This window comes from Lutjanus erythropterus, chromosome 13 (genome assembly GCF_056507025.1).
Source record: "Lutjanus erythropterus isolate fLutEry1 chromosome 13, fLutEry1.hap2, whole genome shotgun sequence".
Taxonomy (NCBI): Eukaryota; Metazoa; Chordata; class Actinopteri; order Lutjaniformes; family Lutjanidae; genus Lutjanus; species Lutjanus erythropterus.
Window position 1 is genome coordinate 26,702,396 of NC_139329.1, and position 11,139 is coordinate 26,713,534.

The 11,139-nt window shown below is 38.1% G+C and overlaps 3 protein-coding genes across 3 annotated transcripts in view; 1 reads left to right on the forward strand and 2 right to left on the reverse strand.

The window, feature by feature from the left end:
• Positions 1–2,065, forward strand: part of LOC146316733 (RNA polymerase II elongation factor ELL) — a 29,690-nt gene extending 27,625 nt beyond the window's left edge. The window contains exon 12 of the mRNA XM_084734848.1: positions 173–2,065. Within this exon, the coding sequence (XP_084590974.1) occupies positions 173–283 (111 nt within the window). The 3' untranslated portion in view covers positions 284–2,065. The remainder of the gene's footprint in view (positions 1–172) is intronic.
• fkbp16 (FKBP prolyl isomerase 16) overlaps positions 1–9,934 on the reverse strand; it is a 77,377-nt gene extending 67,443 nt beyond the window's left edge. Inside the window, exon 1 of the mRNA XM_084734850.1 lies at positions 9,822–9,934. The gene's annotated coding sequence lies outside the window, so the exon portion shown is untranslated. The remainder of the gene's footprint in view (positions 1–9,821) is intronic.
• Positions 4,993–10,482, reverse strand: pex11a (peroxisomal biogenesis factor 11 alpha). The gene is made up of 3 exons (XM_084734851.1): positions 10,087–10,482; positions 9,822–9,937; positions 4,993–6,087 (listed from the first exon to the last, which is right to left on the reverse strand). Exons 1-3 carry the CDS (start codon positions 10,140–10,142, stop codon positions 5,519–5,521), a joined length of 741 nt encoding a protein of 246 aa, XP_084590977.1. The 5' UTR covers positions 10,143–10,482; the 3' UTR covers positions 4,993–5,518.
• Positions 10,483–11,139: the final 657 nt, after the last annotated feature.

Consider the following 11,139-nt stretch of genomic DNA (forward strand, 5'->3'; position numbering starts at 1 on the left):
CATGTTTTTGCAGTCGAGAGGGTTTGCTGGATCTGATGTGAAAGCCAATCCACCAGGCAAAAAAATAAGAGGTTTATAAAAAGATACGAAAATGTTATTGCTTGAGGCCCATCGTGTTAGATTTTGATGTGCATTTCTGCAAACTCACTGACGCCTCTTCTTTTCTTTTCAGAGGTTTCCTGGATATCGGGAAGAGAAGAAGCGATGCGAGTACCTCCATCAGAAACTGTCGCATATCAAAGGCCTGATCACAGATTACGACCAAGCACAGGACCTCTCCTAGTAACTGGCCTCTGCCCTCAGCAGGGTGTAACATGACGGGACCAAAAGACTCCTAATGGACCCAAAGACTGTCTAGCTGGGTCCTGGGGCCGCTGAGACACTATTCACTTTACTCCTCCGAGTGTCAATGGAATCGAGGAGCAATGTTATTTTTCAAAAGTGGGCTGAGACCACCGACTCGTGATCAAATGTTGCCCTTTACCATTATGGTTTTCAACTACGATTATTGCTGTAATGGCTGGATTTTGTTCTGCTGTAAAATGGTCAGATGACACAGTGAAAGCCAAATTCATTTTGTTTTTTTCTGAAATGCAAAACAGATGTGATCCTTCCTGCGTAATTGCATCTTTATTCTGTCCTTTTATCTAGTCAGAACTAAAAAGCGTTGATTTATAAAAAGTATTAAATTGATGGTACAATCAATCTTAGGGGAAAACAAATGCTACTAAAGTCTTTATATTTAACATAAAGAGGAAGTTGTTTATTTGCTGTTTGCTGGTAAAGAAAAATGTTGACATAACATTCAATCACATCAATTATTCATGAGTTACAGTAGTAAGATCACATAATGACATTAAAATGGTTGTGCCATGAACAGTGTATCTCTCTTCAGACCACATGCAAACAATTTATCATCTGTAGATAACCTAGATTTCTGTAGGATTAAGACCCTTCAAAGATATCTCAATATATCACTAAACAGATCACAAAGTGAAGTATAAAGCATAATATTCAGAGTTGTTTCACAGCCTGATACAGACTCTGTGGTTGCGAGCAGTTTCTTTGGGCTTTGATCATACGAAATTTCACTCAGTAGCTTTTCTGCCAATGTCCGGTTTCATTTCTAAGAAATGCTGGAATACCACAAAACCATTCCTCCCTGTGCCGGTTTCAAGATAGTGCTCGTGCACATTTAGTGTCAATTTCACCCACATGTAGCCTACCGTGAACTGCCTTTTCATTACCAACTCACAAGACTTCTGGTTACAAGTTTGTTTACTGGTGCACACAGTAATCCTGCTTTATTTACGCTCGAGATGAATGACTACAAGCTGCTGTGTGAAACGTCACTTTACATGCAGCTTTAAAAGCTTACAGGGTATTTAACTTGGTAATCAAGCTTGTCCAAACATTTTGATTTTCTATGGTTTCGCTTTGGTTGAAGTCTTAATGGTGGATTTAGTTGGAAAACAATAATTCACTTCAGCGAGTGTTACATTTTGATGTTATTCTGCTGGATGTGAAAAAGATGCCTTTAACAAATTGGACTGTGTCATTTTTTTTGGCCCCATGTGTGAATTGTGGGGAGGATGGCACTGTGGGTCAGTCACTCAGTTCAAACCACTGTGGTTCAGTTGGGTGTGAGGCACAGGCTGACCTCTAAAAGCTGCTAGCAGGGCTTTTAGACTCAGCTTAGACCTTCTGGAATTACCTGCACCAATGCAGGTACATCTGAATTCTCACAACCTGTAATTTTCTTTCACCTTAATTAGCTGTGGCCTGATGTAGGAAGTAGTGATCAGATTTCAGTGTTCTCTGGAAATTTGCATCCATGTAGCTGTGCTCACAACTCTTGTCTTAATGATGGTTTAAAATGGGAGAATGAAGCTAATATTTGCCTTAACGTGTATGTTCAGACATTTCCAAGATTACGGTGTTCCTGTTCTGAAATGTTTTTTGCGTTTAACCTGCACAGTTCAAAGCATTCTCAGACTTTTTTGTGTAAATGTCTTTTAGTTTGAAGGAAAGTTACTGGATAGTTGTGCAACAGTTGTCTTATCTGTGTTCTTGGTTTTTTTTTTCCCATGTACGTCTCAACCATTTTCTATTTTAGCTTCACTTGTTATCTCATAATCTGTCAGATAATCATAAACTGTAAAGGAATTTAATTCACTGTACGATCCTATCAAGCACCACTATCAAAAAAATCATTGCAGAAATCTATACAAAATAATGTGCTCTGCTTCTCTTGATTTCTCACTGGGCTTATTGTCATATATTAAGCAACTCTATTGCAGAAGTTAAATGTACTTTTTTTTTTTTTACATTTGGTATTCTGGGATGTTTGAAGGATTAGCAACAGTTGCTGTGTCATGGCACATATGAACGTTTTCGAGAAAAGAATATTTATTAGCACTGACTATTGGTAAAATGAGAATTGTAAGCCCAGACGGTGTTCACCAATTTTGAGCATTAAATATCATCAAAACTAAAAAATGCTGGATCCTTAAAGCTCCGGTACACCTACAGAAATGTTTTCATTATTCTGGCGATTTGGATCTCTTCTCGGGACCAGACCTCGCAGTTTTTTTCTCAATATGCATTTTGAGGAGCTTAGCAAAAGCTTTTTTAAGTGGGAGGCGGGCCTCCAGACAGTTTCAGGAGCGGCTCAGTGAAAGGAAACAAAAAAAATATTGGATTATTATTACAAGGAAATCACCTGAAATAGTCTAAATGTGTGTAATTTGGTTAAAGTTCTGAGATACAGTATTGAGGAGTCAGAAACAAATAGATGCTCTCGAACAGGCCTTTTTTATGTATTTGGTGTAGTCTGAAGTTACATCAAATAGCAATATTAGGCTCCACTCAGTTTTTGAGTGTCGATGGAATCAAAAAACACAATCATGATCCCATAGACATCCAAGAATTGAGCGAAATAACTCAAGTAAACTAAAGGGGTTGTTTTCCAAGCATTATCTGAGGGGAGGCCCACAATCCCAGAATTTGAAAACCCCTGGCTTAGCAAATCCACCCAACTTGAGAAACCGTCGAACTCAGTCAAAATGAAAGAAAACAACCTTATGCTTCGTTCTGGTACTAGATCTGAAAAACAGTGAGGCTCAGCTCAACTGTATGTCAAAACAAGAGCACAACGCCTGCTCAGTGATACAAAATTATTTATTGTTTCACAGAAATTGTCATTAATTGAAGGTACTGAAACATTTTAAAATGGTAGAAATATCTACATAATACCCTTTAGACCACGATACCTTAAAAGTAACAACAGTTTAAAGAACTAATTGAAGGGCTTTCCATTTTCCACTAATGTGGTATTGATCAACTGTACAATAAATATGTAATCAAACAAACTGCATCATGGGTAACACTCCTGGGCAAAATATCATTGCAATCATAGTATGATTGACAATAATTGTACCATGTTAATATTTTTTTTGAAAACCAGACCCTTAATGAAAAGGGCTTCTCAAGTGCTAACTGATTTTTTGTTATTGTTGCAGGAGCTAACTACTGAAGGTGCCTTTTTCATTCAAAGAGCAAAATCACTCTGCATGTAATTGGGGGGAAAAAAAAAAAGCTCGGGCCAGCAGTATTTACACATCTGTAGTTTTACACTGTTGCCACTTTTCAAAGTGCTTTTGTTCATAATTTACATCAGATGCCTTTTAAAGTGTATTAAATGTGTCGGCACCGACTTGAGATCATAGAACATTTTTCCCAGTCATGAAAGGTTTTCCAGGACACCAATTAAACTGCATCTAACGTTAGCAATTAGCATACAAATATATTTGAAAGAATGACCTGGATTTTGTTTTAATTTCCATTCAGCCCAGCAAAATGTTTCTGCGTGTTTCATACAGGTGCATTTATTTGGTGTGTTGGTACTGGAAAAACAATGCCTCAATGGAAATGTGAAATCAAACATTTTGCCTATTATAAATCACTGCAATTAATCTACCTAGGAGAACAAATTTTCTTTATTTATTGCTTTGTATTTGTTTGTTCTTTTACAGGATTCATCTTTGCATAGTTAGTTCATTTTTCTCACAGCAAAACTCAAAAGTACGGTGAAAGGGAAATGGAATATATTTTTGCAATTTTTAATGATGGATGCTTTGTCACAATGCCATCCTCTTGAGAAAAGCTTTCAGAAAAAAAAAGTGTATTGTTGTCTCAGTATAATTGAAAAATAAAGCTCTTTTCAATTTAGAAAGGTGTCGTGTTTCCACAAGAGGGCAGTGTCGCTCTATTTCTGAACTGAACCACAACTGTTTCCACATGAAAACAATGACTTATCAACATCACTAAAATACAAACATGCAGTTTCTAAAAGGCACGGTTTTAAATCATTAGTTTTATTTTCAATCAAACGAGAGAGTGAAAACATTTAGTCATCTGACCTGGACAAAACTATTACATGTGGTGATAAATATCATGAGCACCTGCAGCTTTAAGGACTCAAGTTCTCATTATTTATTAGTTAGGAAATTGGAGGTTTCTAGTTTACCCTTGTACTCTTGTTTGTTCAGTGTCACAAAGATTAAAAAACATACAAACATACATACAAACATCCTAAGCAATATATTTAAAATTTTAAATTTAAATTGTAAACTCATTATCTAGAGTGTCTTTGTTCAATAAAGTTGACATCAGGAGTCTTTTTTTTTGTATTCAATCCTTTCTTTACACTTTTCTTTAAGTTAACATACAGTATAATTTGCTGACAGGAAGAAAAATAAATAACAGATGAGGTAATCCCTGAAATGTCCCTGCTGCTTTTTTCCACCTTGAAGCACTTTTGTTTGAAAAGCAGCTTATTATCACTCGACTTACAGGAGGTAAAATTTTCAGCAGCATTTTGTCACAAAACAGAGAGCAGAGAAAGAGAGCAGACGTAAATTGGCCACGCCTCTCTGATGAAATTTATACCTTTTTTTAAGAGATAGTTGCAAAAGTTTGCATCAGTAAGAAGCCCTTATTTTGTAGTAGTCATAAAACTGCTGGTGTTCAGTGAGGAGGTTTGAGTAGAAAGGAATGCACACAAGTTAAACCATGGCTCTTTTAAATTACAAAAAATATAAAATACTACTATATAAACTTGATTTGCTCCCTTTTAAACCAGTGTTTTAACCTTTAACTGATCAACGTTCAGTGTACTGTTTGTGTTTTGTTTTTTTCAAAAGCATGATGTAATCAGTTCAACCAATCAGTTAATCAAAGTCTGCAACAAAACAATCAAATCCAGTCATTCCAGAATGACAAGCCTTGCAAGCCGTTCAGTTATTGCTGGCTTGAGTTTGGTGCAATTCACACATACTATTCTAACAAATGTTTTTTTTAAAATGTGCCTGTGATGTGTTGTGCAATCTCACTGTGCACCAGGTTGACTCTAGTGCACCATTACATCTCCTAGATGACACTAAATCCTTTTAAAAGCCTGTCATGATAAACCGTTTTACCTGCGGTTAGGCAGCCAGGTTTATCTCCACCCTCATTATCACGGTTTGATTTTTAACTTGGGCTCCGCGAGGGTGACAATCCCAATCAGTGAGGATATCAGACCACAAAATCCCACCACTCCTGCATTCGACTGATATATACCCAACTTGTCTAATGGTATGAAGAGATCACAAACATTTTTCAGCGTGTCCAAGGCAACGGCCGGATGTGATTTTAGGCTCTCCACCAGCAGAAAGAGAAAAGCATCCAGCTGAGGAACGATAACCTCAGCTACTTCAGGATTCTCACTGAGATGCTGATCCATTTTCTGTCTAAAGTGTTTATCTCTTGCTCTCTGCACCATTAACTGGAACACTACATAAACATCTCTGGTCAGATTCATAACTAGTGAGAGGAAGTAGCAGCGAGAGGCGTTTAGGCTCCAGCGTTCCTTGTCGATATTGCGGATAAGGCCGACACTTCTGGCCCAGAGAGCATTGTCACAGATAAAGTAGAAGGCGCGGCTGATGTTGGCGGCAGTAAGGCACAGGCACAGCACTCGGTCAGAGAGTTGCATGGTTCGCTTAGCAGCCTCAATGGAATTTATTGTGTTTCCCAGCCTGAACACTGACAAAGGAGGAAGAAAAAAGGGCATTAGAGCAGTAATCAATTTGATATGAAATGTCAGGTCAACATTTCATACAAGCAGCCCGCTATGGACGTCATCTAATTACAAACCCCTTATTCCAAAAGAGCTGTGTAAAACTTAAAAACAGACTGCAATGATTTGTAAACACTTTGACCTTCATTCAATTGATACAGTACAAAGACAAGATATTTGATGATGAAATATCTACAAAAATGTGTTGTAGGTACACACGTCTGAATTTGATGCCTGCAACACATTTCAAAAAAGCTGAAGCATGTTTACCACTGAGTTATATCACCTCTTCTTCTAATAGCACTCAAAACACTCTAGCCATGAGTTTTCAAAGCAAAATTCTTTCTTAATCTCGCTTGCTATGTGACCTCAGTTGCATATCAGATGATCCCGGGCTCAGACAAGTCGGCTGTGTTTCTGGGCGTTAATGAGCTGTGGCTTTTACTTCTCATGTCTTAACTTGAATTTGTTGATGCAGAAACAAACTGTGTAGCAAAAACAGCTGTCAGAGGTGTTCCTCAGTCCATGCAGTAATATCCTTTATAGAATCATACCCGTTTTTAACGCAGTACTGCATAAGGGGTCAAAGGTCATGGGGATTCAATGTCGGTTTTTGGCCTTTGCCCCCTGCTTGAAGAGATTTCCCCGGATTCTCTGAAACCTTTAATGATATTATGGATCGCAGATGGTGAAATCCTTAAATTCCTTAAAAACCGTGTGTTACAGAGCCTTTCGAGGATGCCGCTTTCATACCCGATCATGATACTAATCACCTGTTACCAATTAACCCATGTTAATTGGTGGGGGGTTTTGAGCATTCCACAGCTCTCCCAGTCTTTTGTTTCCCCTGTCCCAGATTTTCTGTGTGTCAGGCATCAAAATCTGAATGAGAGCTTATTCACAAAAACACCATAAAGTTTATCAGTTTGAACATAAAATATATTTTCTTTGTACTGTATTCAATTTAATATAGGTTGAAAACAATCTGCAAATCACGGTATTCTGTTTTTATTATATTTTACACAGTGTCCCAACTTTTTTGGAATTGGGGTTATATACATTTGTTCCTCTGTGGGCCGTCATGGTCTCCATTCACTCACTGTGTTTACATAAAGTGCTGGTACCTATTCTAGCTGATACTCTTTGCTTTCTGAACCCTTTAGAAAGCCTGATACTGGCACCCACAATCCACTATCACATGTAAATTAGCCTCTTATCAGCTGTGTTTTGGAATTGCGAGACATGCCTGTCTCCTTCAAAGATTCAGTAGAGCCCCGTGGCTGCAGCTCCGATGCAGAGAAGACATAATTAAGTGGTGCAGCGACAGAGCATGAACTTAGCCTCAATATAGATTCTACTACAGCAGCATCATGGCGGACAAGGGTCTTTATTACCTGACCTCGCCCTGAGGCAGCACTGAATTTTTCATTTCCAGGTGGAGCTCACTGTTAAGTCAGTCTCAACCACAAAGTGTCAAAAGTCCAAAACTTGTTATCTATGAATAGTCAAGGCCAGTCTTAGGGTCATCTGTTTTACAGCCACAGTTGGTGTAGCTCACAGTGGAGAAAAAGCAACAGACAACACAGACACCAACAATCATTAGGCTGCTCTAACCGTGTGGGCTGAGGGTGCACAGCTGCCTAAAGAGATACAAACTTGTCAAACTGTACTGAACTTGTAAAAGTCTCAGTGTAATGTGTGCTATACTGTTACAGAGGATGAACAAACGTGACCTGATCCAAAGGCCGCAAATGTTGCTACAGTTTAGACCATAATCTACTAATAAACCTGATTACACAAGAGAGGATGAGTAGATTCTGGGTGGTTTTCCCACCTCTGCTAAACAGTTTCCTGAGGTGGTACGGCAATAATAAGTTGGGAGATGACACAGCAACGTCTTGCTCATTTGCATTATGTTTCACCACAATACTCGAGTAATTTTCAGGTTACAGTTGATAATACACGTCTTACTTCACTGTCATCTAAAATGACACAACTGTTCCAGAATTGTATTATTACATAAGCTTCATATTGTACAACCTTTTTGTGCTTTTCATGATCATGGGAACCAAGTGCTATGAAAAATGTAATTGTGATACATTTTAACAGTAGGAGATCAAAGGGTTATTTTGCCATCGAGTTCGACAGACAGCACTTAGGAACAATTGTCTGAATAAGCTCGATTTTATTTTCTATTAAGGAAAATCTATTTCCTAGAACTAAGGCAGCAGTTCCAAAAGTTTTCATAGAACAGATGACATTATTGAATTACTGGCAAATATACCCGTCTTCATGGAAGGTGAGGAAGTCAAACAATTTAAGTTATTTGCTGTGACTCATCTTCTGTCTTGTTGGCCTAAAAAAGTGGGCAGTCAAGAGCTCATCTGACCTTGTTGAAGACTATTATTGTGTTTGCAGAGAAGGCGAGACAGGCTGGTTAAGGACACTTCAAAAAGAAACAAGATTACTTTAAATTATTATGTAGCAGACCAAAGTGCTATTATATATTCAGCAACACTGAGATGGGATAATGAAGAGGGAGACAGGCTTTATTTCACTCCATTATTACATGCATGTCTGAAGAACTAATGGCGAATATGTAGGAGGATAAGTCAATGACTTCACCGAGGCTCAGTATTAAGGCTTAGAGCAACATGCACAGCTAGAAGGAAAACAAAGATAATGAGGAAAACTAGTAGAGCAAGCTAAAGGCCTGCAGATTGTAAAAACAGAGAGCCAGTGGTGAATGATTAGTTAATAGAGGAAAAAAATAAAGTCAAAACATTTTGCATGATCAATACAACACACAAGTGGTCGATACAAGAATAAAGTCCTGGAACTTTTGAGAAAGCTGCCAAATCCTGATTAATTCAGCAGCAAACTTGTACTCATGTTGAGCTTTTGAATGAAATGTGTTCTTATTTGTATCTTGCTATTCTGGGTGGATGCTGTACTGTGGCATTAAGAATGATACCTTAATCTGATATCAAAGTTTCCATCAGTGTGTCTGTGTATTCTGTATCTGTCTCTAAATAAACCATAAATAAATAAACAATTGAAACATTTATCAAGCACTTTTTCACACTTTGGACCAAATGATTCATGAGAATAATAGTCAAGGGATTAATGCAAATAAAAGAAATGACACACAGGAACTTATTTTGTTAAAGAAATCTAATTGTTAATGAATATATAGGAACACTAGAAGAGGTCATTTGTAGCCGGAGGCCGCATCATGTTTTTATGGACAGCGCTGTAACTATCAACACAGAGCTTTACCTCTGCTGTAAATGTCATCGGGCGAAGGGGTGGAGGTGTGTGTAACACGATTTTGCACCAGGTGCTTATATGGTAAACACAGTCCACTTAAGTTTCTGGTATTTAATTTTAGAAAAGAACACATTGTACACGAGAACAAGATGAACCACAGTAACCTTTATAGTACATCCTCACTTTGGATGAATTTTAAAAATGAACTTTTTTTTATTAAGCTGCTTTTTCCCCTCGTTTTTAGTAAATTTTGAGACTTTATTGGCCTTTATAAGTAATAGTATAACGAGTATGATCTAGACCTGCTCATATAAAAAGTACACAGTTATGATTTGGCACTTATGTAATATAAAATAAATTAAATCAATAAAAAACTTTACTGGGAAATCAACTGCTGGAGCTACAGAGTGCCCCTCCCACTTATACTCACATTTTCGTCCAGCGCTCATGGTGGCTTCCACACTTTTAAGTTTTGCCACGAGGTCCTTTGTTTCTGGTTTCTTTCCAAGGAAATAGATGGACAGTGCACATGCATATTGGGTTGCCCTGAAATAAAGAAAGTAGACGGAGAGAAAAGTTCACGCTCTGCTGTTGCTCCACGCCTTTCTACTGTAGTGACATAACTTCACGTTTCTAACGATAAAACTACAACCTCGACGGTTTACGACCAAGTAACAAAAGTCCAAAAAACTTACCTGAATATACGGTCCCTTCCTTGACTTTGGTTTGTGAATTTAATGACTGCGTCCATTGTGAAGTCGATCAGGAACAGGCTGTTCTAGTTAGCTAAGGCACAGTTGCACCCAGACTGACCCGGGAGATACGTGGAGGTAAATTTCTCGTCACCGTGGATAAAAATGTCAGTTTCTTGACCTCAGTTTACAACACGTTAGCAGAGGTGGTCCATCTAGTCAAAACTCAAGCACATAATCTGAATTTTGAAACTTCTTCCACGCTGACAATGATCTGGTTTTCCTGTAGGTTTCGGCGCTACATGACAGCTGAGCAAATCCTATTCGTTTCTCCACGGACAGTTATTCAAACGGACCAGAACCCGACCGAGTTTTGTTGACGGACCAGCGCGTTACTATCGGTTATTCTAGTAAAAGTACGTTTCTCCGTGATAAAATCATATTTAATAATTAAAATTCAGTGAATAAAAATTTTCACAGGCAAATTAAGTTTAGAGAAAATATTAATTATTTGAGATGCAATTAGATCAAAAAAGCAAAACAATGTAGACTTCACGACAAAAACGGTGACTGTAAATTCACTTCCTTGGACGCATTAAGCCCCCAGAAATATATTGCAGTAATCTTTCACTGAGTCTAGGGTCGATTTAAGAATAATTAACGTTTATTACGTATTGATTGAGTTGAAAATGGATATACATGCACCTACATGGTTTAAACTACAGGGGGCAATGTATGGCTATGCCACACTTTAAAAGGGGGTTGGAAATTGACACGATACGTTTTCAGTTGAGATTTCCTTGCAAGGTTATGTGGCACAGTGCACTGGCCAAACAGTCACGGATGTACTAGACCTAATACTGAAAAATAAATAAAAAATATTCTTAAGTCTCAGTTAAAAAACGTAACAGAAGTGCTCTATTGGATGCCCCTGTTATAGATGAAACATGATAAAGTGTTTCCCCTCTACTTGGTGTCTCCTCCTGGCCTCTCTTTTCACACAGACTTCTTAGTACTGGATTATCAACCATCCTAGGACCCCAACCCCCCGCCCAC

Excerpts from the sequence above, each read along its gene's own strand:
- pex11a (XM_084734851.1), bottom strand. The coding sequence starts at position 10,142 with ATGGACGCAGTCATTAAATTCACAAACCAAAGTCAAGGAAGGGACCGT. Across the intron at positions 9,938-10,086 it reads GGAAGGGACCGTATATTCAG|GGCAACCCAATATGCATGTG; the intron begins GTAAGTTTTTTG and ends TCTTTATTTCAG. Across the intron at positions 6,088-9,821 it reads CATGAGCGCTGGACGAAAAT|TGTTCAGGCTGGGAAACACA; the intron begins GTGAGTATAAGT and ends CTCCTTTGTCAG.